The 20117-nt window shown below is 47.7% G+C and overlaps 1 protein-coding gene across 1 annotated transcript in view; it reads right to left on the reverse strand.

Annotated features, from left to right (window-relative positions):
- Positions 1-443: 443 nt before the first annotated feature.
- The window catches only part of MEGF9 (multiple EGF like domains 9), a 55676-nt gene continuing 36002 nt past the window's right edge, over positions 444-20117 (reverse strand). The window contains exons 3-6 of the mRNA XM_087753311.1: positions 14470-14609; positions 10732-10875; positions 9564-9836; positions 444-5536 (exon numbers count right to left, since the gene is read on the reverse strand). Of these exons, the coding sequence (XP_087609437.1) occupies positions 5082-5536; positions 9564-9836; positions 10732-10875; positions 14470-14609 (1012 nt within the window). The 3' untranslated portion in view covers positions 444-5081. The remainder of the gene's footprint in view (positions 5537-9563; positions 9837-10731; positions 10876-14469; positions 14610-20117) is intronic.

Consider the following 20117-nt stretch of genomic DNA (forward strand, 5'->3'; position numbering starts at 1 on the left):
CCGATTTCTAGCTTTGCTCTGTAGGTTCCATTTTTAATGGCTGCATACATCTCTGACAAAATACGTCTGTGTGACTATTACAGAAATAATGGGGAAACAGGCATTGACTGTCCCGCTACCAAACATGTTAATGAAAGCAGCTGAAAGCTGGAATGATTAATAAGCAGATACAAGAGATCATAGGGCTCATTTTTTAGATGGATTATCTGACACAATGTCAACTGTACTTATGAATATCTGATGTTAAAATACATTTTTCTGCCATGGTTCTCATCTCACATACTGGGGTATAATGAAGGAATAATTCTCTTGGAACAAATGTCATTACTGGGATGAGATCAGATTCAGTCCTTTAGGTTTCAATCTAGCTCTGGTTGCTATCAGTGGAAAGACTCCTGCTGGACTTTAATGAACAATAAACAAATGCAAAAATCCAAGTGGCATAGATACAAATTATATACATTTATTTTTATTCATTTTAAATAACATTCTTCTGTATAAATTCTGACATATATTCAAATCATACACTTTTTTTTTTTTTAGAAATGCATTTGTAAGCATAGCATATGCTTAGGAGACGCCTTATTTGGATGTGTAGTAAGACTGATGGGTTTCAGTTGGGAGCAAGTACAACTTTTAAGGCCCACATTTTTCTTATTTTAATCCACCCCTCTGACACATGAAGAGCAGAGTCCTGTGGGAGCTCATTTTAAAACGTCACTTTAAAGAGAAACGTATTTTTAGGATTCAATCATACCCTTTATTTAAAGAAGACTGTGCAAACTTTCTGCCACATTTACATTGCATGTAACATTTGAGACAAAGATGCTGTACAGCAGTGGTTAACCGGCCCAGGACACCCGAAGGATGCTGAATACATCCCCTCCTCTTTTGTAAATGGCTTCCAGCGTACTAAGTTTGCTCAGCCTGGTCCAAGGGAATTATCATGCCAATGGATGACATCTCCTGACAGCTCCCCGGGGCTAGCGCTCCACGCAGTTATTTCTAGCTACAGTGGTTCATCAGATTCGAGATCGTATATCCACATTAACCCAATCACAGTTTTGCATGTCTGCTGCACTCTGTGCTTACCAAATGCTCTCCTGTGTTGTGAGCCATCCAGGCTGCCCCGTGCCTTTGACACATCATTGCTTTTTGCCCTTTAACCGCTCCGTTATATCCTCTCGCCTTTGACTGCAGAACTGAACTCGCCCCATCCAGACCAGCTGGACCCACAGGGCCCTCACACCCCTGAGGATCGTGCCTTGAGAGCTGGTTTCCCATCTTCACCCAGCCCTCACCTGCCTTGTCGTACCTTCTCTATGCTCCACAGCTACCGTACCATGCCATCGACCGCCTCTCTCCGCAACAGCCACACCACTGCAGCCAGACAGCAGCATGCCCAGTTGGGTGATGCACGGTGGCCCTTCAGGAAAGCTATGTGTATCTGTATTGCCACATCAGCCCTACAAGTCACCCAGATGCCTTCCCCTCGTCTTGCTGCCTTCTGAGTTGGGCCTCAATGCAGCCCTGACCGTCCATTTCTGGTGTACCTGCCCACACCCCAACGTGGTGTAAGACAGACCTCAACACCTGGGAAGCTTCATGACAAGCTGTAACACAGGGCAGGTCCTGGTGGCCTTTAGCACCCTGGCACGGGTGTTTTAGCTCTGCACCCCCTCGAAATACAATGCCAGCCTAAGCTGATCAGAGATGTAACTAGCTCAGCTTCTTCCTCACCTCCTGCGGTGCCCAGGGGACAGCTGCATGACTGACGGAGAGAGCAAGGAAGGTCTAATCTCACATCACCAGAGTCGAACATAAAGCTGTTTATTCTTTCTCTGCTGAGGCATCGATCTCCTTTTATAAATGTTGTTCCTCTGTGCCAAAGGCCTGGCTGGCTGGAGGTGGCGGGTATTTTCCTGCTGAGTCACTGTGCCATCCGACAAGCGTTGTCCCAGTGCCACATCCTTGCTGTGCTCCAGTCCCTCCTAAAGAGCGTCCTGTGCTTTCCTCTGCTGTCCAAACCTGGGCAGCCCGGCCCCCCTGCCCAGCCAAGCTTCCCATCGCATCTGCGGGGGCCATCCAGATCCCTTCATCCCGATGTGTGACCCACGGGCAACAGCACGGCTGTACCACCCTCCCTCGCAGACCGACCGCGAGGCATCCCGACCTCCTCCTCTGTTCAAACCCGAGGCTCAAACACAAAGCGTTTAGAATAATTTGGAGGTCAGAAGCAGCCCAGATGCAAACACCTCCTGTGCTGCGGTAGGCATGGGCTAGGAGGGCTCAGCATCTGAACTCACACTCCCGTTTGGCAGATGGTCATTATTTCTACAGTGAGAGAAAAATCAAAGCCTGTTCCTGTTACGAAGTAGCCTACAGTCATACCAAAATTTGAGGAAGAGGTGTTTTGTGGCAAAGATGAAGAGATCTACTAAAATATTTTGGAAACCTTAAAGTGAACAATCTGTCCTTTACTTTGCCTGCTAGCATTAGTCCCAGAAGCTAGCACTTCCTAAGTTACCTTTCCCCAACCTATGAAGTGACCAAGTGCAAGTGTATCACTAAATCAGCACTGCTAAATAATTACAATTTTTAGGAAATTTTCTATTTTGTCACCACTCTGCTCTTTAAAAGTTTGATGAGTAACTCGAGGATTAGCAATATCCAGATTTTCTCCTCCAGTCCTCCCCCGTTTTATAACTAAAAGTAACATTGTTCTGAATGACATCAGCCAAATTCATTACATAAACTAAGGGACCTCTCCCAGGCCCGCAGCAGGCAACGGGAGCTTTTCCATCAGCTCAGGCCTATATGCAATGTCACATCCTACCCTCACCGTTTCCCTTGGTCATCCTCAACTATCTTCCTTCTTACTTGCCGTGCCTCATCTTTAAATCAGGCAGCAAAAGTTTTTGAGGCAGAAATGGCATCTTTGCGCATGTGTTTAGAGCGCCTATTCCCCCCCTCCCCCAAAGTCTCCAATGATAAGAAAAGCCTCCATGCAGCACCAGAAAGCAAATAAATAATCACCACATTCTTCCTACCATTTCTCGTCTTGAGAAATATTTACTTTTGCCTGGCTCTGAGGATGCCTCAGTCAGCTCCTGCTGACCTTTAGCAGGTACTTCATGTATCCTCAGCATCAATCGCTTGCAAAGCACCAACACGCACAGCAATGCAGCTTTAGTTCTGAGGTTGGTCATGAGTTAGGTGAAATACTTGTTTCACGCCCTGCTTAAATGGCATGGTATTGATTTTCATGGGTCGGACCTGGCGGCCCCCCAGCACGGGGCGGGCACGGTGCCTGCCTCGAGGCACGCACGCACACTGCAGGTACCGAGCGAGGAGCTCCGTGGTGCAGCCTCCCTGTGCTGTGCTGCCCGTTAGTTGTTCCCCCTCTGCTAACAGTCCGCCAGCCTCCCACAAAAATCAGGGGAATCTGCAAAACCTAAAGTCTCCTGTAGGTTTTTGACAGCTGATTTCCCATCACCACCTTGTGCTACATAAATTTCCTGAAAGCATCCATGCACTTTTAGCTTTTAAGCGTAGAAGCGCACATCAGCTCCTGGAAGCTCTTCGGCTGAAAGCCGTTTCCACCCAAATCCAGGAGATTTTTGTTTTTGCCCTTCAAGAGGCCAGAAGGCTGCGCTCAGCCCTCCGGCAAGTCTCCCCCGTCGCCGTGTCAGCACGGGAGAGACGGCAACGAGATCCACTCGCATGATGAGCAGCTGCTTCGGAAAAGCTCGGCCATCGAGATCAGGCTCTCAATGCATTCATGACAGCGTATTTGCATTTTGTATAAAGCTTTAAAAGCAAGTAACAGAATGGTACATCCGATTTTTGGACACCTACGCGGCCCTAGTCATGGCAACACTGGTATTCACTCTATCTTTAAAGGAATGGGAAAATTTGACAGATGCAAGTAGGGAGCACTCACATTTTCTCTAGAAAAGAAAGTTATTCAATGACACTAGAAGAAAAGCTTTAAGCAGTCGGTGTTTGCCAGAGTCCCAGCTCCAACAATATTGCCATCTAATTTACAGTATTTTAAACAATCCTCATTTTTTTCTTTTTAAACAACGCCACTAACCGCTGTACAATTAAAATCTAGATGATAAAATATGACTTGGGGAATAGGGGGGGTTGGGGAGGGGTTCATGGTTTTGTCGTTGGGGTTTTTTTGGTTGGTTGTTTTGTTGTCTTTTTTACAAATAATTACAAATACAATTCCAAGTAGATATATTACATTTTATATACAGAACAGACCATTTCTATCAGGGTAGGGTATTAAGCCTAGCTTTTATTTTTACACGGCAACCCTGAGATGTCTTGTCGTCTTCCCTTGCACAGAAACTATACAAGTTCATTAACTCCTTCTAGAAAAAAAAAAATGGATTGCTATGTTTTAATAGCATCATCATCACCCTGTATAAATACTCAGAAAGGGAAAAGCTTAGTCTCTTCCCTAACTCCAATATTTTCATAATTTTTTTTCCTGTTTCCCTGCTTAGTGGAAACTGATAATGGTGACTTTTTTCAAGTGTGCAACTCACTCCTCTACTTGCCTTTTGGTAGTACAGCAAACAATTATTTCCCTTTTTTTGTCCTCCTTTTCAAAGAAATTTATATCAGGAACTAATATGAAGCCTTTCCAAAGGTCTGTTTCCTGAAAATCCACTGTTAATTCATGAGCTACTTTTCAAACTAAAGGATGCAGACATAAGTGTTAGGTTGGCTGGAAATCAAGTAGCTTCTGATTAATCCTGGGGTACTGCTTTCCCCACCCCACCACCTCTTCATAAAAACATTTTCAGATCAGCATAATCAAGTCTTTAACAACAGTGAGTTCTACGGATCTTTATGGAGAACAGGACACTGAATGCATTTCACCATATTACCTGAAATTCGGATGTACTACACTTTTTTCTGTTCACCTGCAAGCTACAGCATGCCCAGTGTTAAGAGTATCTGAAGAGCAAATTCCTCTGCATGGAGCCTTGGCACGGATCCTGATACCCTTCAACAAGCCCCGTAACTTTTTTTAAGCCAACTTCGGAATAGCTGGATCACTTCTTCTAAGCTTTATAATTATGCATGGGAGTCGTCAGCGTTAGCTGTCCGTTCGGCGCGACTTCATTCCCATCGTCTTCCAACAGCCCCGAAACATCAGCGTTGGGTATGCTGTCGTGGTAGCTGCTAAAACTGATGTTGTCCTCTTTGAGTTCAATGGTCCAAAAAGGAGCGTTAAGTTTTCTGTTTTGATACTCACGGTACATGTAGACAGCACCCACAAAGCCCATTAGTAGGACCACAACAATGATGATAACTGTCAAAATAATGATGTTAAACTGAGTCCATGAAACATCTGCAAAAGCAGAGGTACTATTGTCAGAGGAACTTATAGGAAATATAGTCTGTATAGTTGTGGGTGACAACGTACTGTTTATCACTGCCGTTGAAAATGATGTTGCCTTGCTGGCATTTGGAGCAGAAGTTGTAAACTCCCTTGTTTCTGGGCCAAGAGTGGCTTCTACAAAACAAATAAAAAATTATCAATAAAAATATGCTAAGCTGGAATCAAACACAAACATAAAAGATTCGACATTTATATCACAGTTATTATGGCAATTAAGTTCACACTGTTAAAGCTGGTATTTTTTCAAAATAGTTTACAAAAATGGTTAGCCAGGGTTGGACTTGGTTTGTTGTTTTGTTTTTTTTTTGTTTAAATAATGCTGTGTGCTAAGTGCTCACTGACTGCAGCATTCCTGTGAAAAATCTGGTGATGGATGGATAGGTGCAGTAGCCAAGACTCAGTGTTAGATACATGAGCTCAGGAGGAAAGCAAGCCACCCAGGCCAGCTCATGTTCAGCCCATGAAAATGGGGCTCTACCAAGCTCAGCGAGAGTTTGGACTTGGAACCTAGCGAAGGCAGAGTTTCACTTGTTGTCTACGTGGGCTGCACAATCAGGCTGAGAGGACACAGCGACTCCAGGAGCTTAATCCTCTCACAGTGCACTAGGTGCAGGATTATGTTCACAATATTATTATTTCTGCCTTACCTGTACAAGATGATCAAAAATGAAAAAATGAACCATGAGTATTCCACTGTCACAGTGTTTAGCAACAGGTTTCAATATTTACCCTGCTTTATGTAAAAAGGCAAAATAATCCCAGTTCTGCTTTTGAATGAAGAAGTCATACAGAAATCTCAGGCGAACCCCCAGTCTGCATAACCAGAAGCAGAAGGTAACCAAATCACAAGAAAAAAAAAAAAAAAACGACCGTGGATGTTCTTATGAAGCTTTCGAACACAGCAGAAGCCAGTCTGGATCCTGTTTTGGTTTCAGCTGCTGGCATATGTCCGCACACGAAGGATGAGAACATGGGAACTACCAGAGCGTGCCACAAGCTCCGTCTTCCTCTGCAGCCTGTTCCCAGGCACAGAATAGCCAAGAACCTGCCTTGCAGACACGGGGTAGCTCCCAGCTCAGATCTAGGAGTCAGCAACAAGTTAACACTGGAGATCTCCTAGGTGGGATGCAAATTCATTACACCTTCTTCAAACCGGTTGAGCTATAGACCTCAGAAAGCACCATAAAAGCCTGAGTATTAAGCTCCAAAACATAACTAATAAAGCATTTTCTTCACAGGAATAACCTGATCTATTTTAAATTCTCAAGTCCAGGCAACAGGAACCCTCCAGAAGCTGAAGCCTCAATTGACCAAAATGTTCTCTACACCTATTGCTCCACAGGACTCTCTGCACCCTCTTTCGCACTCTCTTCCATTTCTCTTTCTGCTATCAGAAATGCAACTTCATTTTAAACCCACTTACAGCTCAAGCAATTACAGCTGATGGTGCTGTGCTGTATTGATCCAGCTCTCCTGAAGAGAACGTCTACTTATTATGACTGAGGAGGAGAGTCACTTCCGAAGGACTCATTTTGCACTAAGTTGCATCTCCTATGGCAACAGGAGCTGGAAATATTCAGCACTTCTCCTGCCGCGGGCCCTCGGGGGAGCTGCCGCAAGTTAACTTTGGGCTGTCACGTTCCCAGTTCAGGCAACGGAGAAAGAAACTCCTCTGGAGGGGGCATCACACACCTAATTTAGGCTCCTGCTCAGAGTCCCTCCCTGCAGCAGCTCCTCTATTCTTTGCAGGCCCTGCCTTAGGTTGATAAGGATACTCGGGATGCTGAATGCCAGAAGGCATTTCTCTATGGGATAACAGGCAGAATTTAGCAGTAGGAAGCAACGTGACAGGAGCAAGAGGTTCCTGGATACAGCTTTGGGAGAAGGGCATAAGGAATTCAGTCACCCTTTCCAAATTCCTTCATCAACACTCAATTCTTGGCAAACCCTGCCAGTAGCTATAATTAGAAAAAAACAGAACAGAGACAATGGCTGATTCACCAGCAAGGAAACAGGACTTTTCTGGGCTTTATTTGTGAGTCAGCATCAGCTAAGCCCTGGCAAGGGGACATGGGTGAAGACATTTCCTGGAACTGATGGTAACGTCATGGTGAAACAGTGCCCTGCTCTGACCGTGGACTGTCGCTTTTGGGCCGTGACACAGCGCTGCCTGTTTCCGCTCACCAGGGCCGTGCCAGCCCTCCAGATGTCCTAAAGCAGCTCTTTGAGAGCGGCAGCTGTTCAGTCAATGGGCTGCTTTGGCAGCTTTGACACGAGCGTCGTATCCAGCTGCTTGATTGAAATGCAGTCTCTGCAAAGCTTCTGCTACCTCCTGCGATGAATGAGCACCAGCAGGAGCCAGGGCCGCGCCAGCAGCCCACGCGCCAGCTCGCGCGGAAGGCTGTGACGCTCGGCTGGGTGGCGCAGTGCCACGCTGCATCACTCGGTCCTTGCCGCTGTGCCTCACCCTCACAGCAGGAACACAGCCACCCAGGTCGGAAACACTGACTTTGGGCATCCCACATGTCCTTTGAATATTCTCTCCATCAGCCTTGAAAGCATCAAAGTCTTGGTCAGGTTTAAGACTCTGAACAGTCCCTGCGGCTACTAGAGGCTGGTACAAAACACGCTGCCTTTTTTCAACTGCGACCACTTAAGAGTCTCAGACTCCAACAATTTAATCTGCAGATCGGGTGGGTGATGATTTCCCTCTAGAAGCCACTCGAAGCCAGGCCACTCAAATGCACTAGTGGTTTATGAAAACGTTAATCTAAAACTAGTTAATGCACAGTACCTCAGCATGTTGATTTTTAGGCAAATTGTGTGTAAGAAACTGGAAAGAATCTGTACGCCTTTTTAATTGCTTAATAAGAAAGGGAAAAAACAGGTGTCAAGGAAACAGGAAAGCTAGAAGAGCATGTCCCAGTCCCTTTAAAAGGGGACAGTCTATCCCCACATCAGGAATTGCCTATAACAATGCCATTAAAATAAAATGAATGGTGAGAACTGCAAGTATACAAGCAAAGCCATACACATGGATTTTAATGGAGCAAGGTCATGCAGTTCTTTGTACAAAGACAGAGCTGTGCAGAGGGAGATAATGGATGACCCGATGCACACCTGCCATTTCCAGCCCTGTAACGGTACAGTTACCACTAATGAGCATTCAACTTTTTTGTATTGATCACCTCCCAGCACAGAGAAGGATTCTGTGATTACACCTCCAGAGAGCAGCATGGGAGTGAAAACCAACATTAGCGCCTAATAGAAGATCTGAATTAAATCTCTGTTGGTGACAAGGACAAATTTGGGCCCAGATACTTTCCTGAACTCTGGGTTCTCTTATCTAACACATAACACCTGTAATGTTTCCATGCATGGAGCTGGAGATCCACCTTGTGGACCAACCTCCTGATAACCACTGAAGGAGCAACTTAAGAACCATTTTCTCTCATTTTACTCTGAGTCCTCCTGTTATGCAGTAGCCTCTCTAAGTACCAGAGCTAGTTTGCGTCTGAGATGCTACATACAGTGTCTCAGGTGTGGACTGAAGACTGACGAGAGACCTCCAGAGCAGGTACCAGTAAATTCTGGCATTAACTCGTGCAAGTTTAGATCTCACCTCTCTGAGCTTTGCCTTCCCCATTTACAAAGAAAAAAAACCAAAAAAAAACCCCAAACATCTAAACTTGGTCCAAGTAGTTATTGTTTGCAGAGTACGAGGAGTGACAAAATTTATTATAAATACCCTTTCTAGGGAACTAGACAGTGCTATTGAATGGTCTAGTCAATAAGGACAATTCACTGGGCGCTAGGAGATCAAGTATATCAAGCAACAGAAATGTGAAAACCTAGATTTAAATACACCGCAAATAGCTTTTGTTCTCCAGCTTGCTCACTAGAGGTGCCTGCCACAGTCTGGGAATCAGGGTGGTCACAGAGCTAACTCTCAAGCACAGATTTCAAGGCCCACAGGCACCCACATGTTATAAAGGTCTGGTTTCCTTCCCTATACCACAGGCCAGATGAATCTAAACCAAATGTGAACAATTAACAGCATTCCCTCCCCGGCCTTCAGGCAGCTTGTGTCCACCTGAGCCGCACAGCAAGCTTCGACACTGATTTGAGGAGTATGTTTTACCTTTCTTGGTGCAGTTGGTCCCCTCGGGGTCTCGGACGTAGCCGTCCTCACACTCCTCGCAATGAAACCCAGCAGTGTGGTACAGGCAACCGATGCACTCCCCGCTATCCGGCTTGCACACGCTGGGTGACCGTGCTGGGTCCACGTTCCCGTTGCATTTACATCTCACACAGATGCTGTCGGAGTTGTAGTAGCCATTGTCGCACTGGTTGCAGTTCGGGCCAGTGTACCCAGTTTTGCATTTGTCACACCTTGGGGCAGTTTCACCAGGCTCTAAAGAATACAGAGAGGAAACCCGGTGGGTGCCACAGCCCCTTGCAGAGAAGCACCCACTGTGGAATTGTTCTGTGGGACCTGACCACAAGTCACTATGACAAAAATCAGCAGCCACTGAGTATTAACCAATCTCAAAAATTAAGCTGAAAATATAACTTTTGAACTGCAGCATTTCTCTGTTCCTAGGGGGAAAAAAGCTTTGGCGGTTTCTGATGCCTTGTACCAGCCTCAGAGAGCATGCTCAGCATGTTTGCTAAGCACACAAATTATTACTCCTGACCATTCCCATCTCAAACAGACAATTTCAGAAAACAGCTGGAACTATATCAGGGATGTTAGCAATCTACAGGAACTTTTTGGCCTATATGAAGCCAGAGGAGGCTTGACTGCAAAACTGATTAAGGAAATATCAAAAGAAGTCTTACATATGTTTATTACAGCTATGACTTCTCTTGGTTACATCAAAATAGAGCAGGAAGATTGCGGAATCTCTGTTTGGAGTCCCATGGCGATGTTCAGAAGAGGGCTGACAGAGGCATGGATGGCTACGTGGCACTGCTGGCCACCTCCCGTACCTCTCCTGGCTGCCACGAGCCCAGCAGTTTCTCTCTGCAGAATTTTGCAGGTTCTTCAGAGCAGGCTGCAGCCTGTAGCGAAGCATTTCTGATGCCTTCCGCTGCGCAGCTGCTCTCAAAAAAGACAACGCAAGCACCAGGGACACATCCTGGCAGGCACTGCTTCCAGCAAGGTGCCCCAATTCCCACGAATGGGAGATTCACAGGCTATAAACTGCCTCACTAGGCTGATGCACACTGACTGGCAATTTAATTGAAACATATTGAGAAGAGCTACATTCATTATCTGAGAAATTAGACCAAAACGAAAGCCTTACGTATTCGGCAGGTGCCAGTCGATGCCACGGTGGAGCAGGGGCAGCGATGGCAGGTGTGGGCAGGACGGGTGCTTCTGTAGAAGCCCTCCTTGCAGAGCTCGCAGTGATTTCCCTTGGTGTTTTCCTGGCAGTGCAGGCAGATGCCTGGGGAAGGGACAGGAGCACAAGCAACCGTTTGGCAGCAGGAACTGGAACAGAACATTTGGAGCAAGAATCTGCATGGAGCGCTCTCAATTATCAGAGCTCACAGGTGATTTTGGATGCCCTCCGGCCAAAACACGATCCTGGCCTCTTATGACCTTCTGATGGTCGTCCCCCCTCCACACCACACACACGTAATGTGAAAAAGGAGGCAGCTCCAGCAGAGAGGCCCACCGTTCACCGCTTTAAAAGGTCAGTGCAGGTCAACACACGCTAGCAATATTAAACGGTCCTCAAGGAACGAGGCTTCAGTTTGCATCTGTGCCAGTGAGCCGGGATCTTGGTGCTTCAAATCCCTCGCTCTCGTGAGGGACCCCTCCAGTTTATACCTTTGCCCTTTGTTGTGTGGGACCTATTCCTACACCGCAGAGCTGGTGGTCAGGGGTGAGGAAGTGCCACCCTCCTGCTCTGGGGGCAGACGGCTCCGTCCCACCAGTGCGGCTCCAGCTCCTCCATCCCCGTCACGGGAGGAACGTTTGCTACAGGGACAAGGCAGCAGTAATTACTGACCTTCCCAGAGAAACAGAGGGGAACTGGGGGTTCACGTGAGCCACCTCCCCTTCCTGGGGTAGACCCTGAATCAGAAAATCGATGTGCCACATCTTAGCAGAGGCTGCGTCCTAACAGCCCTCTAAATTGCATTTTGATACTATTGTGACCAGAGAAAGAAAAATCTCCGTAGTTATAAAAACACAGCCTCTATCAAAAGCCCATCCATCAACAGGAACATCCTGTAATTCAGCAGGCTCCTCGTCGAGGTGGCAGCGACCTGAGGGAAGCTTATTTCATTAAATGCCGTGTACGAGACTCTGAAAAGGCAGCAGCCACCTTCTCACAAACCAGGGCGGCACAGAGCAGTTTATTCCCTGCATGTATAAGCACAGACAGGAGATTCACTGAGCTAATCTAGCAGTGCTGCGGGGGTATGGAAAAAGACTCATATCAACATTAACCACAGAAAAAATCCTGAATTAGGTTAATGCTGACTGTTAAGAAAACCAGAGCAGATTTTCTTATTAATACTGAAATGGTCTGGCTCCCTTGCAAGCCCAACACACTGCACGGCTCCTCCTCTTCTCTTTCCACAGCGATGACTCTGCAGCCGAGCATCCCTGAGCAAGCCCGGCGCATCCTTGCAGCCGACCCTCGCGCCCAGGGCGGGAGGCAAACCCTGGCAGCTGCCGCTTTTGGGAAGCAGCTGATTCACCCGCACGGCGCGGCTGGCAGCACCCCAATGACTAAGGACACTTGCTCAGCATCGGCTCCCACACACTGTTTGCTGTTCACCCAACAGCTTGTCAGACACGAGCCGGTGGTTTTTGTGGGAGAGATGTCAGGATTAGAGAGGAAAATTATCTGCTGGTCTCGGTTTCTCCAGTTGCAAACCTCGATCAGCTGCTTCAGCGGGATGCCTAGGACAGACTGGCTCGTGGAAGGTCAATTTGCCCGATCAGCACTAAGGGTGCCTTGAACCGTACTCTGCAGGCATTAATGGTGGTATAAATCTGGAATCACACCTGCGTTTTCTGTACAGTCTTGGTCATTTCAGGACCAATGTCTTTCCCATCGGCGCAAATTACTCGCATTTACCTACACCAACCCTGCAAAATGACTGCGTTTTCAATGAGTCAGCAAGTTGCTCAGCCATGCAAAGCACGCATGGGCTTGCAATTAGGTATCGCTGTGGAAATCCTTAATAATTAATAACACTTCCCATCCTGATAATGCCCTCGGGAAGGATCAGACCTCACAGTACCCCAACTGGGAAGAAGCAACCAAACTCATTGCACAGACACAACACAGGGCATGAGGGTCGTGTGGAAGGAAGCGCTGTCGCCTGGGGAGCTCCGGCCACCCCATCTCCAGCCCAGTAATTTTAAATATTCCTCCTGGCCAGAGCAACGCCGGCTGCAGAGCCGGCAGAGGGAGCCCGAAGTACAGCGTTAATGCGGAAGAAACCTTGAAAATTCAACAAAGACAACACACAGTTGAAGTAAAGCTGGGGAGGTCACACAAAGTGCAGCCTCTAGAGCAGGCTGAGTACACTGCCTTACTTATTAGATGTCAGATCTAATTTTTAATTGACTGTTCTCTGTTCTGGTTTTGTTGGGTTCCCCCAATCCCAGCAGCAAATAAAGCAGATGGAGGAAAATTTTTAAGAAGATATTTTTGTCAAATCAACAATAGGTCATTAACCAAAAAGAGGGTTTTTCTTTGCAATGCTGAGGTCAGCGCTGGCCAGCCCCAGCAGAAGCACTGCCTGAACAGCCCCATCCCAGAGGCAAGGTCTGTGCTGGGGTTTGTTTTGGTTTTGTTCTTTTTTTTTTTTTTTTTAAATCAAGAGCAGGGCGAACATTGAGGGAGAAAAAGGAAGAGCAGATTATCCTACTCCTTCACAAAACCCACACACCCAGCTCCAAATCAGTAACACAGCTGATGTGCGCACAGCTTTAGGTACAATCTTATATCCTTCAGTACTGGTAGGACATAAGGACATGAAGTTCAGTATAGGAATGAATGCAATAATTCATCCTCAGGGAGTGTGGATCTGGTGCCTGCCGCTACCCCTGACACCCACAGAAACACCCTCTGTGCCGAGCAGGATCAGGGCATTGGCTGGGCACAGTCAGCACTGCGCCCGCCCGTTCCTCTGCTGCAAACACAGGGGCCACAAGGGAACAGATACCGGTGCAGAAATTGCCCAGAAATACCATATTTGATGAGCTCTGCCTCTCTGCCAGCTACACAAAAAACCCTGCAACATTTTTTAAATTATCACTCCTTTCTAAGCTCCTGGACAAACATTACAGAACTGCATCTCAGCCTGGAAGTTTTGATGAGAATCTGGATTTTGAAGTATGAGTTTTGTTGCTACAGTGGGGATTGCGCAGGCAGTCACATAACATTGCTCCTCCGGGATCTCGCCTTTCAGCGGAGATGGGAAGGCAATTAGGTCCCCGCCTGCCCTCCCATAAGCTATTCAAGCACAGGTGCTTCAACATTTGCACTCCATCGACATCCATGTGAGTGGGAGACAGTCAAAGACATGATCAAGGAAAATGAAAAAGGCGAATTTATAAAAAGTGGGCAATATTAATTAGGTGCTGCCAGTTTTTTCCAGCACTAATCATGTTATCTGTGGCAATAACAGTCACCTTACGTCAGCGCCAGTACAGTATATGTTTCCAGGTAAACAGCAGTTAAACAAAAGCTCCTTAAAAGCCCGTGTTGTGTATTTGTGTAAGTGCAGAGAACAATAGAGCAGTGATTTCTGATAGAGACTGCAGAATAAAGGCTCTGCACTGCACCCTGGGGTAAATAACGCAGCCTTTATTGACTTCCTTGAGAAGAGGACTCGCTCCAACCTTGCCACACATTTTAATTTCAGTGTTAAGGTAAAGACTCTGGGTAGTCAAGACAGAAAGATGCAGATGAAGAGGATGAGAGTGGAGGTCTGCTGAATGAAAATGGCAAAAACCAGAGGCAGAGAAAGACGGGTAAAGCCTGCACCCACCACAGTCACAAAAAGAAAGTTACCTGTTAAGCTGTGGCAGGTTTTGGAGTGGTTGTTGCACTGGCATGGCTCGCAGGTGGTTTCATTAAACCTGTAGTATCCATCACTGCACCGGTCACACTTCAGGTCCGTGACACCAACTTTACACTGGCATTTCCCAGAGCTGCACAGAGAAAAACCAACAGTGAAATACGGATGTGCTGGGAGGCATCCAAAGTACAAACCCATCGTCAGTGTTTTGGACTCCCTTTCCAGAGCGGGGAACTCTGCGCAGAAATGCCTGCTGGAAGTGGGATATAAAACCCATGAGCAACAATTTCCAAAAAGTGATAGGGAGTTGAAGAAAGGCTGAGTGTTTGCAAAACCAGTTGCCCTGATGGCATTTCCAGCTGGGCACCAGAAATCATCACTCGCTCTGGAAAGCCTTGGCCCAAGGCCATCCCCATGTATCAGCCCCCAGCAGATGCTCCAACAGCCCCTCTCCAGTCCCAGCTTCATCAAGCACCTGCCCCGGCCCCGGGTCCCGCAGGACACTGGGACACCCGTGCTCCCTGCGCCTGAACGATAAAAGAGCACCCGTGTGGATGATAACCTCCCCTCCGCATCGGTGCTGAGCAGCACCTCCCGGATTTTCGGCCGAACGGACAATTCCCTGCCCACCACCTGCTTTCCCAGCTCTCCCCCAAGGGCCAGGGCAGCAGCTCAGGTGTCGCACTCGGGTTTCCTCCCCAGCAGCCGGCCACATGCGCTCCCTCCGCTCCTCCTCCATGATCCTGTTTATCCCTTCCACGCAACATCCCCACGGCCACCTGGGCAAGGCCCCTCTCCCCAGTCGACTTCTCCTACCCAGGAGGAGCCAGGGAAAGACAGAGAGGGTTTTCCCTTCCCCTGTGGTTTCCACTATAGCTAACCCCAGGCCGGAGCCTGTTTACTTGGGCACCGAGGCTGACTGCACGGAGGGTGGAGCTCTGCACAGTTAAAGTAGCGGATATTGGTGTTAGTTGGCATGAACAAATACCAGGAGGCTATAAAAAGCAGGGGTTACCCTCATTCCTTTGGCTTTCCATGCCAGTCTCTCCACATAGAGGCTTCAAACTTATTGCTTTCATAAGCAACTTTATATACTAGCAGCATTCAGGCTCAACTCTCAGCGAAATCACAGGAATGGATAAAATGCTCTTTCCCATCCACCTCCCAGCACGGCGACTGCCAGCTATGGCTCATCCCACCTGCGCACCTGGCAAACGCCGAAGCCGAGGGGGAGAGCGTGCAGAAGTGCCTCTCCGTATCTCCGATAGACCTGGGGCGACCTGCGGGAAACCTCACCCCCTGCGTGCTGCGCAGGGAAGCCAGGACAGCAACCCAACCAAACGTGATTTGGTCTCTGCCAGGAGATGGATTTATTTGCAGCTGCAGCGGAGCACCCCTGCACACCGCTGGGTGCGCCCTCCTCTTAGCTCTCCCCCTGTATAACCTCCACCCTATTCACGCACCTTTTTAATTCAGTATTTTGGGGTTCGGTGTGCCGGCACAAAGATGATCTATTGCTCTCCCTCGCTCCTCCCGAGGAAGGGCGAGCAATGCACAATTTGCTTCTAAAAGCCGCTAGAAAAATCAGCTGATTAAAACTAATAGAGGCTGAGGCTCCAAATGGCTTGATGCACTGTTGATGTGTTGTTTTTAATTAAAATGCAGTAGATTGCAATGCTTTTGGGAAGACATTGCTTCTGTTAGAAATTAACATAATTTAGTATTTCTGTTGTTCGTTTGCTTGCCAAAGGAAGAGGAAATACTCAAAGGCACACCAAAATACGGAACTCAGCCCAAGTGGCTACACAATTAAATAGTTCCAGAATATGAAACTTCAGGCATATTCAATGGACTGATTACAAGAAGGAAAAAGAAATACGATGTTTTCTTACTCTCCAGACCATTATCTGGAATTGCAGCAGGCAGATGCAGAATTCAAAGGGATGCTGTTAAGCAGCTCGGTATGTTTGACTTTTAAAGAGCTTTTCACAAGACCTACCATTAATCCAAATGTTGTCACAGTGTTTAAAATAAGAGCAAACAAAAAGCAGTTTGTTTTTATTTGCTTCTGACCACTACCAGACAGCTATTCCTGTAAGTGGGCAGAGGACGGGCAGAGCCAAGCAAGGAAAAGCAACTAATTTGGGGAGATCTGATATTTAGCCTGAAAACTCATCTTCTGGGGATGTGCCCTACGAGTACGACTTTACAGGACCAAGCACTAGAGGTGTATAATCTTCACCCTCCCAGGCTTCCTCCTGGAGACCAGGGTACTCCGGTTTACTCTCTCCTGTCCCTTGATCAAGCCTTTATCTTAATGACACCCTCCTCTTCCTCCCGGCTGGCACCCTTCCATCCAGACGCCCACTTCATTTCTTTCAAGGAGGTTTGTTTCCCCAATGACCCTGCTAGAGCTCAATGCAGCATTTTGGCGCAGCGTCCCTTGGTTTTACTCGTTAGCTTAAAAATAACAGGAAAGAAACCTATTTTAAAAAAAAAAAAAACAGACAGTTTTGGAAAGTTTGGTTTTAATGCCTCTCAAGCAGACCTTTTCTCAACATGTTACACATGGCACAGAGCCAAGTTCTGCATGTGCAAGAATTAAATCACTCAGCAAATATAAAGCTTTGCCTGTGGTCATTGCTTCCATAGAATAAAGCCCCCTTACAACACTCCTTTTCATAGCTCCAGTCCAGTAAAGACTGTCAGACACTTTTTAAAGCAAAGGTCAATGATATAAATGCATTGAAACCACAAAAAAAAAAAAAAGAGTCCTGTTAACAGACCGATTGTGCTCATAAAAATCCAGAAACTTGAAAGAAAAGACCCACAGTTTAATACTTGCACAGTGAGAACTGAACTGGATTTTGAGTATCAGCCAGGAATTTCTTTTTTTGGGGGAAGTGGGGGGAAGGAGGGGGAAGGGAGGAGGGAAACATTTTGATGCAGCAACATCAATTGCTCAACTCCATTTCAGATGATTATTAACTCCACTAAAGCCAGCCAATTTTTAGCTCTCACAAAAGAATTGATGGAAGGATGTGTTGGGACAAAAACAGACTTCCAGTAACAAAAGCCTCCTGCCAGCCTTGGTTTCTATTAGATTTTACAAATATACTTACTTTAAAGACTGTGTAGGTAGTGTATATCACCATCACATCATCCATCAACTTTATATACATTTCCTAACGATTAAAAACATCAACAGCACGAGAGATGGTGGCAGAAGGAGCAGGCAGCGATTACCTGGCCGGCGGGGATAGGGGCAGATCACGTGCAAGGCTCGGATCCGACGCCAAGTGATCCGACCCTCCGGGGCCGAGGGCTACACGCCAGGCTGGGGAACCCCCCAGGGCAGGAGCTCCGGCGCCTAGTTGCCCTCAGCCCTTGGGCTGCATGTTATGCCTTAGGAGCTGCTGTCTCCATGCCTGCAGGGCAACAGCCTGGGGCTGGACGGCGCTCGCGGCAGGCAGGAGGCGGCTGCCCAGGGCAGCAGCATGCCAGCAGACACTGAGGAGAGGGCTGTAAATAAAAGCAAAATATTGGGCAAGAGAGAAGAGCCTACACCCCAAAATATGGCTGCAAAAGCCAGTCTGATTCACTTCCACCCCCCACAGCCCCCTTCCACTCCACCCAAGGGGAAACAGCCACAGGGTGCACGAAATCCCCTCACCTACCAAGTGATTCGGCAACAAAACCTTCCCCGTGGTGGGATTTTACATGGGACTGCAGCTTTACAGCTACAGAAGTTACGGGGATACAACAGAGAAACCCCCGCCGTGCATTGCTCTGGGTGCTGGTAAACAGCAGGAGCGCAGATTATTTTGACCCCGCTTGGAAGTGTCCTAGGAGCAGAGCACAAAGAACAGGGAAACCCAAAATCCCATCTCATGCCTGGCCTGAAGCCGCAGGGCATCATGCAGGTAATTTTCTGCCAGGTCTGGTGGCCAGGGAAGGACACGCCGCTGGGACAGGCTCTGCCTGGGAGCTCGGGCAATGCCCTAACCCTGCACCGCTCGGCACGGGACAGCACAGGAACTCAAGGCCTCATCACAAGGCGAAAAACAAAACCGCATTAAAATATCTGTGATCTGAGAGAGATCGCAATGTGCGGTTGCGTCTGCAATGGGTCTCCAGTCCTCCTCCACAGAAACATCCTTAAGTTAGCGGGGACACAACAGACACAAGATGGATGGGAAGACAGAGGACCATAGCCCTAAGGGCTGTTCAGAGGCATGCTGTGCACGGTTTAATGGTGTAACGGAAAACCCTTAGCAAGCTCTAATAATTTATTTTCTTTTTTTTTCTTTTTTTTTTTTTTTTCCAAGGAGGAGGGAAGGGAGAAATTCATTTTGAATGTTTTCCCAGCTGCCAGAAAAACCTGGATGCCCAGCTGCCATTGAGAGCCCAGGGGCTGCTTGACCAAGTCAGAGCCAGCCAAAACGGTACAGCACCAAGTTTTTGTGCCTTTATTTTTACAACATGAGACTGGTAAGATGTTGGGGCAGGCTCAGAGAAAGAGGGAGCTCCCATGGGTCACAACACGCAGGCGAGCCACGCAAAGCCCACCACGGCTTTGAAGGAGAGCTTTGCCAAACACATTTACCGTCTTTATCTTGAAGCGCAGAGCATATGTATGCACCCCTCACACCACAGCATCTCCCAGGACCACGTCACTTGCCAGGACCGTCCCCAGAAGAGCCAGCGAGGGGCCACGCTGCCCTGGGAAAGGGGAAAGCGAGGGCTCCTGCCAGCCCTTCCCCGACCCAGCGGCATCTCCAGCTTCCCCTGCCGCCCCGTTCCCTCCCAGCTGCTGCCTTGTAATCCTCTGGTTACCGACATGCCCATCACTCATCCCAGCAGGGCCCGGAGGTGTTCTGTAACATATACAATTAACAGCAACGACAGCGCTCCGTATGAATGAGGAAAAATGCGTTGCTGAACTACGAGCATCTGTAAAACAACCCTCATGAAAAGGCTTTGTCACACTTTGATGGAATAAGACAAAAGGATGCTGCACAAGATTAGGAGGATTCAGAAGAGATGTCGCTAAAAATGGTGTGTTTCTCCAGCGAGCCCAGCTCCTTTTGTGCTGATTTTCTGTGATATCTGACAGCAGCCAGGGGATAAATCTCTCTTACATTTTCTGGGCAACTTAGAAAAGTTAACATTTGAAAGTTAAACGCCCAAGACACTTCCATGGAAAACCAACGCTGTTAACGCTCACCTCGAGCAAACCAAGAACCCTCGTAACCCACGTGTTGATTTTCCTTTAGGTCAATACCTTTTAATACCAGCACGTGGGGATGCAGAGAGCAGGAAAAAGCCCCATGTTGGGTTTCACCTCCCTGTTCCCTCAGCTCCAACCAAAGCCACTGGCAGCCAAAACGCCTCGGTGGAAGGGTTAGTGCAACCACGGCCAAGCCCCGCGCCTGCCGCCCCGCTCAGAGCTGCCTTTGTGGAGGGCAGAAGAAGCGGGGCTTTATTGCGGCGAACATTGGGCCATTGTGCGCCACATTCCTCGCTTTGTGCCGGGGGACGGCATCTGTTTATATGGCAGCCCTCGACGGAGCGGGGACACTTCACAGCTCTGAAAGGCCATTCTGTAAATGTCAAAGGGCCACCTTGTCTGGCCACCGCC

The sequence above is a fragment of the Nipponia nippon genome, unplaced genomic scaffold, assembly GCF_047370975.1.
Source record: "Nipponia nippon isolate SJK-2023a ecotype South Korea unplaced genomic scaffold, ASM4737097v1 scaffold_16, whole genome shotgun sequence".
Lineage (NCBI taxonomy): Eukaryota > Metazoa > Chordata > Aves > Pelecaniformes > Threskiornithidae > Nipponia > Nipponia nippon.